The 13,435-nt window shown below is 39.8% G+C and overlaps 1 protein-coding gene and 1 pseudogene across 6 annotated transcripts in view; one reads left to right on the top strand and one right to left on the bottom strand.

Annotated features, from left to right (window-relative positions):
- The window catches only part of GARNL3 (GTPase activating Rap/RanGAP domain like 3), a 176,092-nt gene that overhangs the window by 81,934 nt on the left and 80,723 nt on the right, over positions 1 to 13,435 (top strand). For all 6 annotated transcript variants that reach the window (XM_017892904.1, XM_017892907.1, XM_017892905.1 and 3 more), the window contains 2 exons: positions 11,285 to 11,384; positions 13,111 to 13,229. In XM_017892904.1, coding sequence (XP_017748393.1) covers positions 11,285 to 11,384; positions 13,111 to 13,229 — 219 coding nt within the window. The remainder of the gene's footprint in view (positions 1 to 11,284; positions 11,385 to 13,110; positions 13,230 to 13,435) is intronic.
- LOC108542711 (density-regulated protein pseudogene) lies at positions 37 to 1,120 on the bottom strand (annotated as a pseudogene).

Raw genomic sequence — 13,435 nt, 5'->3', positions numbered from 1 at the left:
GTGATCCGCCCGTCTCGGCCTCCCAAAGTGCTGGGATTACAGGCTTGAGCCACCGCGCCCGGCCCGAAACCATTTCTTTACTTCTGCAGTATCTTTGATGCTGTCATCATCTACCTCTGGCCAGTTTTCCTGAATAGCATCAATTACATCATCTGTAAAGTCTCCCTGAATGATAATTTCTTCCTTTTCTGTTACTGAGGCACCGCAGAATTTTTGAGCAAAAAATCTTTGTGCTTTTTTAAGATCAATTTCAAAAGTTAGAGGCCACACATTCATGTTACATGTTTCTTCTCTGCTTTGGGAATTTTGGCTGTGTAACCTCTTCTGGTATGGCCTTCTTTTCTTTGTTTTATTTGACCCTTTTCATCTCTCTTGTATTTTCTTCTCCTCTTCTGCCCCTGCTGTTCCTTGACCCTCATTCATTCCAGCTTCTTGTTTGGGTGCATTTTCTTTTTTGTTTTGTTTTTTGAGACATAGTCTCACTCTTGCCCAGACTGGAGCGCGGTGGTGGGATCTCGGCTCAATGCAACCTCCACCTCCCAGGTTCAAGTAATTCTCCTGCCTCAGCCTCCTGAGTAGCTGGGACTCCAGGCATGCGCCACCATGGTTGGCTAATTTTTGTATCATTAGTAGAGACGGGGTTTCACCATGTTGACCAGGCTGGTCTTGAACTCCTGATCTCAAGTGATCTGTCCGTCTCGGCCTCCCAAAGTGCTGGGATTACAGGCGGGAGCCATCACGCCCGGCCCTGTTTGGGTGAATTTTCTACAGTAAGTTTTGCAAATTCATTTGGAAAATTCTTCTCTAACCATTGTCTACATTTAGCAACATTAGGCATATACTTACAGTGGCCTATTGGTAATGAACAGACTCCGCAATAAAGGACTCACAGTGGGTAATCAGCCTTAACTTGGCACTGTTCCTTAGGTCTCTCTGCACTTGGCCCCATTGGATTCAGAAATGTCTGCAGCCATTTCACAAACCCAGGTGGTTCCCTCCGCTATTGCCAGTTGAAGCGACACATGGAACTATCGTCTGTATTTTCCACTCAGAGTTTCTATTTATGTTCTCCATAGCCCCAGAGTGGAAGTCTGAGCCCTCTTCAATGTGACATCTGTTGTTTTCCTCCTAAGACACAGGATCACTTCCATCATTGTCATCCTTATTGCTGTTCTTTGGACACATGTGAGGTTGTTAATGAACATTTTGGACTGAAGTGCTCAGAACTGAACACAGGGCTCTGGGCACGCTCCACACAGTGACAGAGTAGAGCAGGCTCATCGCCTTCCTTGCTGTAGACACTCTACCTCTTTTTATGGAACCTGATGACTCATGAATCTACAATATGCTACTTGGCCCACCCCCCATCTTTTTCACATGTGCTGGTGTTTAGCTGTGGAGCAGCACTATGATATAATGAAGACTATTTTGGAGTCAAACAAACCTGGGTTCAAACCTCAGCTCTACCACTCTCTAGTTTACAATTCAGTGTCTCTGTGCCTCAGTTTCCTAATGGGTAAAAAGGGAGGGGAATCCTTCCTTATACCACCTGACCTTGTCCTTGAGTAACTTGTATTTTGTATCTAAGTGTAGGATCTTGCATTGTCTACATTGAATTTAATCTCATTAGTGTGTCTCATAATTCCTAATTGTCAAGATTTTTTGGTAACATCTTGATTCTGTCACCTGTCCTGTTAGCTAACCCACTGAGCAGCTTCATTTTACCTTCAGATGTGCTTGTCTTGCCATCTGTGTGCTTATTCAGATTATTAATTAAAATGAGTGTGACCCCTGGGTGATCACTGGGGACCTCCCTTACAGCTCACTTGTGTGTATCAATTAGTAGATGGTGCAGCAGAGGGGACAATCTTTCAGCTTTTTACAAATCTATCTTCCTTAGCATGGGGAGGACTCTCTTATACACTGTTGGAGGATATGTAAATTAGTATAATCTTTTGGGAAGGCAATTAGCAATAATTAAAAATGTGTATACCACTTGGGAAGACCTTCTATTGCTAGGATGTATATTGTAGCATTATTTAAAATAGGAAAAAAATGGGAAACAACATCAGTTTCTTTAGTAGAGGAATTATTATGTAAACTATGGTCCATTTACACAATGAAATGGTTAGTAGCTATTAGAATAAAGTAGACACATATGTACTACCGCAAAAAAAAAGTGTTTAAGATACAGTGTTAGACATAAAGGCAAGTTCCAGAATGACTTTTTTTAATATCATGTCATTTTTCTTAAAAACAAAAAATGGTAAATAGGCTTGTCAAGACGCGAGAACATTTCTAAAAAGACACATAAGAATATAATAGTAATCGTTTCTGGAGAATGGAAATGGGAGCTCAGGATGGAAACTGGAGGACTTTAACTTTCCACTTGATGCCCTCATATACTGTTTACATATTTTACAAGTCTATATTCATTCAACTGAAGTGTTGAATTTTTTAAAAGAAGAATCTATGTAGTTGTTAAAAAGAACAAAATAGATCTATATGTACTGACACAGAAATATTCTGAGGATATTTCTTTAGCGGAGAAAAATTTGTCAGTGTAGTATCTATACTACTGTCCCATTTATGAAAACAAATTATGCATGTGTGTATGTATATAGGCTTATGTATGTATACATATTTTTGTATGTATATATGTGTGTGAATGTGTGATATGTGTGTATGTATGTATAAAGTAAACACATCTTTGTAAATGCATAAAAAGATCCGGGATTATTCAGACCAATCCGGTAGCACAGTTGTTAGAGGGAAAAGAAGTAGGCTGGGTCATGGAGGATGGGGAAAGAAAAGATTTTAAGTTTTGTGTGGTTTCACGTTTTATAATCAGCTTATATTCATGCTTACATTTGTAATTTTTTAAAAGTTTTAGTTTGTTTTTTAAAAGAATCCATCTTCCCTACTGCTATGTTATCTCAGCAGTTTAACCTAGGAACTGAAGTAAAATCAGCGTAACTTCTTTCATTCATGTATTGAACTCACTCTGGCATAGATTCTATGAAAAATCAAAGGAATTATTTCAAAACTGTGGATACCGTTCGTATTCTGAATGTCTGTATTTTGTGGATTCCCTGCTTAAAGTCAAGTATTTGAGAACATTCAAATAAAATCAGGGTGTCATATATGGATTTTGATTACGTTCTCCTCAAAATATCCTGGCCAGATTCAGTCTTCCTCCATCACATGCCACAAGTATAAGCAGGAGGTAGGGGAAGATAATGAAGGCAATGAGAAGCTTTGGTGGGCTTTGGATCTGATTTGCAGAAATTATTCGGGACTTTTGGGTCTCTGTGGGCATGTACAGGCATGAATTCAGCATGGAGCAACTGGAGTTCATTTCCCTCCACTGTAGCCTTTCACAAATGTTTACCTAAAGGTCATAAAAGAAGCATGAGTGTTTACAGTGTTAAACTTCAGTTGTCTGGAAAATGTACTCATCAGCTTATTTTCTCCTAACTTTCTAGTTGATGTCAAATAAATAATGTGTTCCTGTTTCATTGTCAACTTAAACTGCTATAGACAGAGCTTCTGTATCTCCAAGATCTTTTGTAAAATAGGTGACACTTAAATTAGTTAGGATTTATTGTAGGTTAAAACCACAATTAGGTACTACTTCACCCACTCCAGAAATGCAAGGACTAAAAAGCTAAAAGTTTGGTCAGAGAATGTGGAACAACTAGAGCTCTCATATATCTTGCTAATGGGAGTTTCAATTAGCGTTGTGTATATCCTCTTTGGAAAATTTTTTGGCAGTATCTACTGAAACTAAACACACGCATCATCTGTGTCCCCGGATGTATACCCAACAGAAATGAGTGCTTGTATCCACCAAAAGACAGACACGGTAATGGTCATAGTGGCTTTATTCTTTTTTTTTTTTTTTTTTTTGAGACAGAGTGTTGCTCTGTCACCCAGGCTGGAGTGCAGTGGTGTGATCTTGGCTCACTGCAACCTCTGTCTCCCGGGTTCCAGTGATTCTCGTGCCTCAGCCTCCCAAGTAGCTGGAACTACAGGCATGCGCCACCATACCTGGCTAATTTTTTGTATTTTTTGTATAGACAGGGTTTAGCTCTGTTGGCCAGACTGGTCTCAAACTCCTGACCTCAGATGATCCACCCACCTCGGCCTCCCAAAGTGCTGGGACTACAGGCGTGAGCCACTGAGCCCGGCCAGTGGCTTTATTATTAATAGCCAAAAACCAGAAACAATTCAAATGTCCATCAGTAGAAGAATTAATGCATAAATTGTGGTATTCATCCGGTGGACTACTACATGGCCGTGAGAAAGAGCGAACCACTGCCACACCAGTGACACGGGCGAATGTCGCAGACCAAATGACAAAGGATGAAAAGCCTGACTCGAATACACATCGTATGATTTCATTTCCATAACGCTCAAGAGCAGGTAATCCACCATGATGGAAGTTAGGACAGTGGTTCTCTTTTGACATGTGCTTGAGTAATGACTGGGGAAATGAACAAGGAAGCCTTCTGGAATACTGAAAATATTTTCTGTATTGATCTAGGTAATGGTTATGAGGGTGTATAAATGTAAAAAAAAAAAATATTCGGCTGTACACTTCTTTGTGCACTTTACTGTCCACTAGTTCTACACATCATCAGAACCTGGAGCTTGTGTGCAGACTTCTTCTTCAGGGTCCTGGGAAAAGCAGGATTTTTTTGTTGTTTTTTTGTTGCCTAGTCGCCATTGCTTTTGTCAGTTCCTGCATGTATTTTTGTCTTTACACCACATCAAGTGTGGTTTTAGCAAGGGACGGGAAGTGTCTTGCTCTGTGAGACTCACAACATTTTTGGAGTTGGGTTATTTCCCCTGTGTTTTGGTTAAGTATTCAGTGAAGAGGAAAGTGAAATAGGTAACTTTTATTTTAATGTATTTTAATTTTTAATTTAATTTTTTTTTTTTTTTTTTTTTTTTAGAAACAGGATCTTGTTCTGTTGCCCAGGCTGGAGTGCAGTATCACTAGCATAGCTCACTGCAGCCTCAGCCTTCTGGGTTCAAGTGATCCTCCCACCTCAGCCTTCCAAGTAGCTGGGACTACAGGCACACACCACCATACCTGGCTACTTTTTATTTTTTTGTAAAGACAGGATCTAACTGTGTTACCCAGGCTAGTATTGAGCTCCTGGCCTCAAGTGATCCTCCGAACTCGGCCTCTCAAAATGCTGGTATTATAGGCATGAGCTACTATGCCCAGCCCAGTGAATTTTCGTCATTAAAGAAAACTCCTCACATTGACAGTTGGCCACTGCCTCTGGAGTCCCACCTCTCCCTCTGAGATGCTGAGCGGCACCTTGCGCCTCCCTGTGGTGTTCCATTCTGCACTTGGCAGTGTTCTGATCTCTGGGAGGCAGACAGATGCAAGTGCTTTGGAAGCCTAGAGTTTGTAGGTCATTTTCCATGCTGTTGAATCCCTTTGGAAATCTGGTAAAACCCATAGACCCCTTTTCAGAAAACATGAAATTAAATACATAGAATTACAAAGGAAAACAGTTGTATTGGAATAGTTATCAACAGGATTTTTGAAACCTAATTTATGATACAGTAATATATATGATTTTAAAATACATTAAGTAGGCTGGATGTGGTGGCTTATGCCTGTAATCCCAGCACTTTGGGAGGCTGAGGTGTACGGATGACTTGAGGTCAGAAATTCGAGACCAGCCTGGCCAACATGATGAAACCCCGTCTCTACTAAAAATACAAAAATTAGTCAGGTGTGGCCGGGCTCAGTGACTCACGCCTGTAATCCCAGCACTCTGGGAGGCCAAGGCGGGCGGATCACGGGGTCAGGAGATCGAGATCATCCTGGCTAATACGGTGAAGCCCCATCTCTACTAAAAATACAAAAAATTAGCCAGGCGTGGTGGTGGACACCTGTAGTCCCAGCTACTTGGGAGGCTGAGGCAGGAGAATGACGTGAACCCAGGAGGCAGAGCTTGCAGTGAGCCGAGATCAGCCTGGATCACAGAGCAAGACTCTGTCTCAAAAAAAAAAAAAAAAAAAAAATTAGCTGGTGTGGTGACACACATCTGTAATCCTGTCTACTCAGGAGGCTGAGGTAGTAGAATTGCTTGAACCTCGGAAGCAGAGGTTTCAATGAGCTGAGATCACACCACTGCACTCCAGCTTAGGCAACAAAGCAAGACTCCATCTCAGTAAAAAATAAATACCTTAATTAATTAAAATACATTAAATAATAAATCTAGCAGCAGGCCTCATAAATACTGTAATTTTGAAGAGTGAAGAGTGTAAACAGTATTTTGAGATAATCTGCAATCACTATAATGAATTTTGAAAATATCTTTGATTTTTTTTTTTGTCAGCATGGTTACCAGGACTGTCCATTCTATAGTTTTTTTGCATGTATTCATAAGTGAATGAAACATTACATTTTAGTTAGAAGTTAGGGAAAATAAAGTTATATTTGTTTTGCCCCATCCAAGTTTATACCCCCCTTTCTGTGCTGGATTCTTTTAGAACTGGCATAGAGCATTGTTTCTCAAAGTTCAGTTTTCATCAGAACCACTTGTAAAACAGACACTGGTGCCCCATTCATAGAGATCTTAAGGAAGAAGTTTACAGTGGGCCCAAGAGTGCACATTTTAACAAATTTGAGAAGCACAGAACTAAGATCTGTTGCTGCTACCTAAAAGAAACTTCTCTGTGCCATCCACGCATCTCTTGGAGGCCCCAGAGGTTTAAATGTCCTGATGACAGCTTAAGAGTTTACTCTCTAGGCAAGAGAGAAAGACGTTCATGACAGTGTTGCTTTTAGTAGAACAAAGAAAAATAACTGATAGGCAACTGATCAAGCACAATAACGTGCAATTATGTGGTAAATACATGGAATTGTTATGATATAAATACATATTTATTAATAATCATAGTGGGAAAATGTGATACCAAATAGGATGCATAGTATGATCTTTATATATGCAAATGAAAATTGTGAAACAATACACAAAAATGTTAATTTGAAAATACAGGTGATTTTGTTTAATCTTTGCTTTCTAATAAGGCTAACAAGTTTTTTTTTTTAATGTATCAAGGAAATAAAAGTTTTTTAAAATCCAAAAAATAAAAAAAAATTTTTTTAAAAGAGTTTACTCTCTAGGCTCTGCTCTAGCTTTCTAGGATCCAAGGCCGTGGGACCATGATACCAACCACTGTGGAGTCTGGCTGAGGCTAGCTTCCTTGGCTGGACTCCCCCTGTGTCTGGTCAGCTGATGCCTGAGGCTGGCTGGTGGGTCATGCCATCGCTGCATGCCCTGCAGTGGCATAGTGGAAAGACCTGAAGACTGCCAGTAGTTCATGGTTATAAAGTAAATAACTGCTGATACTGAATCATGCAAAAATCCTACAAGGAACAAAGTCCAATGATATGCTTTCACCAAAAGGTCAAAACGAAGAGGCGATGTTTTGAATAGGTGATCAAAATTAACATCACCACTGAGGAACAGATGGGTATTTTGAAATATCATAAGCTGAGGACAAACCTCACTTACATGGTATTCCAGCCAAGTCTGCCTACCCTGAATCTAACTGGGGAAACATCAGACAAACCCAGAATGAGGAGGGGAGATGCTGCATTCTTCAAAAATGTCAATATCAGACACAAAGGAGGGAACTATAGACACTGGGGCCTACGGGGGTGGAAGGTAAGGATTGAAAAATTACCTATTGGGTGTTATGCTGATTACCTGGGTGACAAAATTATCTGTTGACCAAACCACTGCAACACACAATTTGCCCATGTACCAAGCCTGCACATGCACCCCCTCCAACCTAAAATACAAATTGGAAAGAAAAAAAAACTAGAGACAGCCAAAAAAAATGTCAATGTCATAAAGACAAAGAGTCTGTGGAAATGTTGCAGATGAAGGGAGTCTAAAGAAACACAATGAAATGATCCTGTACTGAAGAGAGAAAATGCTTAAAATGACATTGTTGACTCAATTGACAACATTGGAATACAGATGGTATCAATGTTAAACTTAGAAAAGTTGATAAAGCTCTACTGTGGTTATGTAAGAACATAGCCCTACTCTTGCGAAATACACACTGAAGTATTTAGGGATGAAGGCTATTATTTTACATCTGAATCTTAAATGGTTCAGAAAAAATATTGTATATGTGTGTATGTTTGTATGTGGGGGGTGGTGTGAACAAATGAGCCAGTGGGGTAAAACATTAACTGTAGACAAATATGATAAGTAAAAGTAAACATGGTTTTTTACACTGGTCTTATTCTTTCAGCTTTTATATGAATTTAAAATTATTTCCAAATAAAAATGTATATGTATGTAGCACTAACTGGTTTTTTAAATTCCAGAAAATCTGATAAAAGCAAAATAATACTAAAATTTTCACCTACGTTTTTACTCCTTAATAGGCTTAAAAGGCAGGACATAAAAAAGGACACAGAAGAAGACATAATGGTTAAGATAAAAAAAAGAAAACAGAAGAAACCTCTGGAATTGGAACTGGTTTCGGTTCCAGCTCCACTACTTATTATCTCTGTAACCTTGGGCACCATGTTTAAACTCTCTCAGTCTCAATTTCCTCATCTGAAAGTAGGGGGATAAAATAGAATCTATCTCATAAAGTTGATGGATGGTTCTGGAGATAATGCATATAAAATACTTAGCCTAATACTTGGCATTTAGCACTCTCTCAACGCATGTCAGTATTTCCAGAGCAATGACAAGGACAGAAAGCTTCCCATTTCATTTTGTAAGGTAATGTAACCCTGAAAGCATGACAGAAACACAAATAGAAAGGAAGCCTATAGATCTATCACACAAACAAATGTGATACATAAATCATTTGTTAATGTCAAACAGTCTATTAAAAGAATCATATACCATGACCTAGTAGGGTGCATTCCAGAAATTAAGAACTTTTCAATGCCAGAAGAGCTATTACTATATTCGTTATTCATTCGTTACATTATATACTATGATTCCCCCCATTTAACCTGTTCTCTCAATAGTTGCCCCCGAAAAAAGCTTTTGGTAAATTTAATTTTCGTTCCTGAGAAAAGCCTCTTTGTAAACTTCTAATTGAAGGAAACATCTTCAGCATGATAAAGAAACTGACCACAGACATCCAGTAAATCACTAGAGGCATGGCAAAGTCAGAGAGCATGTCCCAGTAGTCTGTCTTACATATGTGGCACAATGGAGATGTCAACAAAGCTGCAACAGAGTGACATCAGTCATGCGGGAAAACTGACATCTAACACAGTCTCAGCCAAGACCATGCAAGTTTCAGACATTAATTGTAAACAGTAATTTAATGCCTTATAAGGATTGAGAATGATAGAGTGTTCAATAAGTAGAACTGAGTTAATTGATAAATGATTTGGGGAAAATTGATCCTTACCTCAGAGCATACATCAAAATAAATGATAAGGAATGAACTATAAAAATGAAACATCTAAAAGAATATAGAGGTCAACAGTTTCATTAATGCTGGGATGGAGGACTTTTTGATACTAATTAGGCAAAAGCCATAAAGGGAAAAAAATGAAAATTTGCTTATGCAAACATTTTAAAACACCTATGTGGCCAAAATAGCATAGAACAAGTTTAAAAGCAAAATTTGATCGGAAGAAATTATTTGCAATCTGTTTCAAATATTTCACAAAAGAATACAATAATCAGAAAACTGGCAAGGACATAAACAGGTAACCCACAAAATAATTGTAAATGACCAACAAAAATATGAAGAAAAGCTACAATCTAAATGGCATACAGGCCAGGCATGGTGGCTCACGCCTGTAATCCCAGCACTTTTCAGAGGTCAAGGATCACTTGAGGCCAGGAGTTAGAGACCAGCCTGGCCAACATGGTGAAACTCCATCTCTACTAAAAATACAAAAATTAGCCAGGCAAGGTGGCATTTGCCTGTGATCCCTGCTACTCAGGAGGCTGAGACAGGCAAATCACTTGAACCCAGGAGGCAGAGGTTGCAGTGAGCCAAAATGGCACCACTGCACTCCAGCCTAGGCAACAGAGTGAGACTCCATCTCAAAAAATAAAATAAAAATAAGTATACAAAGAAACACAAATAAAAACAACGTTGAGATTACATTTTGCCATTAAATTGTAAAGAGGCAATGTTGACAGTATAGGGAAGATGGCACCCTCAGCCATTGCTGGTGAAACTATAATTTTGTGTCAGTCCTTCTAGATGTCAGATTGGCATTGTGTTGCAGACCCTCGACAATGTACATACCCTTTGACAAAGCAATTTAACTTCTAAGAATTATCCTAAAGAAATAATTGAACAAGTAAGTATGCAAACGTGGAATTAGAAGATGATAAATGTTATTTATAATAACAAAAAATTGGAAGCAGCCTAATTGTCCAGTATTATTAGTTATGTCTATATAAATAAAAGGGTATAGAGCCAATAACATAGGATTATATTTATTGACATGTAAAAAAGTTATTGTCAAAGCAAGCCACAAAATATATTCAATGTATTCAATATAATTTCATCTTATTAAGAAAAATACATATGTATATGCATGGGGAAAAAAAAAAATACCAAAACATGGATGGATTCTAGATGAATTGTGCCTGTTACAGGGGTAACAAAAAGAAGGGGGTTCCTGGGGCCGGGCGCGTGGCTCAAGCCTGTAATCCCAGCACTTTGGGAGGCCGAGATGGGCGGATCACGAGGTCAGGAGATCGAGACCATCCTGGCTAACACGGTGAAACCCCGTCTCTACTAAAATACAAAACTAGCCGGGCGAGGTGGCGGGCGCCTGTAGTCCCAGCTACTCGGGAGGCTGAGCAGGAGAATGGCGTAAACCCGGGAGGCAGAGCTTGCAGTGAGCTGAGATCTGGCCACTGCACTCCAGTCCGGGCGACAGAGCGAGACTCTGCCTAAAAAAAAAAAAAAAAAAAAAAAGAAGGGGGTTCCTCTAGGGGGCACCAACTCCCAAATATTGTAGAAGTTTCAGCCCAGAAAGGAGAGGTACTTGGTACCCGTTTTAGGAACAGCTGAACTCACTGGTTCACTGGTTATTTTTCCTACATCCCAAAGGCTTCCTGGATGCTTCCACGATGTGAATTTAGACAGCGTGTCTTTTCAAATGAGAACATGCAGCCACAGCCCTTGGGTGTATGCTTTTAACAATGATTTTTCTGGTTCTTTGGCCTCTGGTTCATTGCCAGCTTCATGTTTTCTTTCTGAATAAGCCTCTTAATGTCACAACTTTGTTCTATTACAGAATGCAACTGCTCTGCCTGGTACTTGGCGAAGAACAGACGTGCACTTAGAGAACCCGGAATACCACACCAGATGGTATTTCAAATATTTTTTGGGACAAGGTAATTATGCTATTGTGGTGGTAGAGAAGAAAGGGTATTCAAAATGGAAGTTAGTGTTAGTATAATTTCTGGTATCCTATATGAGTGAAACTAGCCATTTTAGAAACACTAACATCAGGGCATTTCACTTCAAGGCCAGTAGTAAGCTTTGTAGATTAAAGGATCCAATTCAGAGTCTCAGCCCTGTTCAGAGTCTCAGCCCTAAGAGTTTTTGCTTATAGTTTCCTTTTTTTATGGACAGTCATTTTTATTCCTGGAGAGCTAAAGGAGATTAGATCATCTGAAAAAGTGATCTGAGAGATAAGACGGATTTTCCAGGGTGGAAAAACAACTTTAGACTTAACAAGGCAATTGCCCTATCTATACTGGGTTTTAAATACTTAGTTCAAGGCAATTAGGGAGATAACTGGTTCCCTGAGCTCCAGGGCCTGTATAGAACTAGAGAGACATTAGACTGTAGACTCTGGCATCATTCATACATTCAACCATGACAAGTATTTATCACCTACTACATGCCAGGCAATGTGCAGAGCAATGGGGATACAGTGGCAAAGACACTCATGATATGGGTTTGGATCCTGATCCTGCCATTATTAATCAAAGGACCTTACACTAGCTACTCTCCATTTCTCTGAGACTCGGTTTTCCTTTCTGTAAAGTGGAGATATTACGAGTGCATATCTAATAGGTTTGAATGGAAGTTTCAATGAGATATGCAGGAATAACACTTAGCCCAGTGCCTGACACATACTAACAGCTCAGTCATTAATAGCTGTGTACATTTAAAGTGAAGGGCTCAAGTGAAAATATACAGAAAGGTGGAAAACAGGAGTGTGGCTAATTACAAAAGATTTGGGGAATGGAAGAATAATCACTACTTTGGGATTCAAAATGAGTTAGAGAAATTTTTTCTCAGGCTAATGTATTCATTTGTAGATATGATGCTTGAACAACAAAATGAGAGTGAGCAGCCCTAAATGATGCCTTTAAAGAAATCTGACTCTGTATTATTGTAAGAAGTTCCTCTTTTTGGCCAGGCAAAATTTATTGGTGTGTGGGGGATATAGAAGCATTTATTTTAAAAAAGGAAATCAGCAGGAAAGCCGTCATCTTCCCAAATGCTTGCAAGTAGTGCTCAGACCAGTGAGGACTTTAGAGAAAAATGGTGCCGTGAGTTTGGATGCCTTCAGGTGCAGTAACAGAAAACCTGACTCAAACTGGCACAAATAGTAAAGGATATAACAAAAAACCCAGAGGCAGGGCAAGCCCCGGGGTTGGGTGATTCAGAGGCCCAGTAATGTCAAGGACCCAGGCCTTTTCCCTTTTTCTGCATCCTTAGTGTGGCAACTTGGCACTTGGGCTGGCCCTGTTCAGGGTCACAAGATGGTTTCAGCAATTCCAGGCATCACTTCTAGACTCCACCAGTCCAGAGGAAGAAGAAGGCAGTATTTAGAAGTGAGGAAGCCTCTCTAAAAGCCCCTTGGCAGATTTCTCCTCCCGTCTCATTGGCCAGAATTTGATCACATGTTCATTCCTGAACCAGTCACAAGCAAGGGGAAGAAGAATGCATGATCCCCCGAGAGAGATCAGGTCCATCCCAAGCTGGCTTTGGGATTATTGTTCTCTGAGCATGTGGGAAGGGCTGGACACCACCTGCAGTGTCCTCTACCATCTGTGACTGGCAGGATCAGTTGCATTCTCACTGTTCTAAACCTTTCTTTTCCAGTCCATCAGAACTACATTGGAAATGATGCAGAGAAGAGCCCTTTCTTCTTGTCTGTGACCCTTTCTGACCAAAATAATCAACGTGTTCCTCAATACCGTGCAATTCTTTGGAGAAAAACAGTAAGTATATGGCTCATACTTGATGCAAAATGTATGCATCAGTTTCAGGAGATAACCCCTGTGATGGGGAACTGTGTGCCAGTTTCTTCCAGGGCATGCCTCATAGTCTTCTTGTGATTCACCTCTGAGAAGTTGACAGTGCCTTTGCCCAAAGCACTTTATTTTCTGTACCAGGAGACTGTTTCCTGGCCTTAAAAAAAAAAAAA

Source organism: Rhinopithecus bieti, unplaced genomic scaffold (assembly GCF_001698545.2).
Source record: "Rhinopithecus bieti isolate Rb0 unplaced genomic scaffold, ASM169854v2 scaffold_22745, whole genome shotgun sequence".
Taxonomy (NCBI): Eukaryota; Metazoa; Chordata; class Mammalia; order Primates; family Cercopithecidae; genus Rhinopithecus; species Rhinopithecus bieti.
This window is presented reverse-complemented; position numbering and strand designations above follow the sequence as displayed.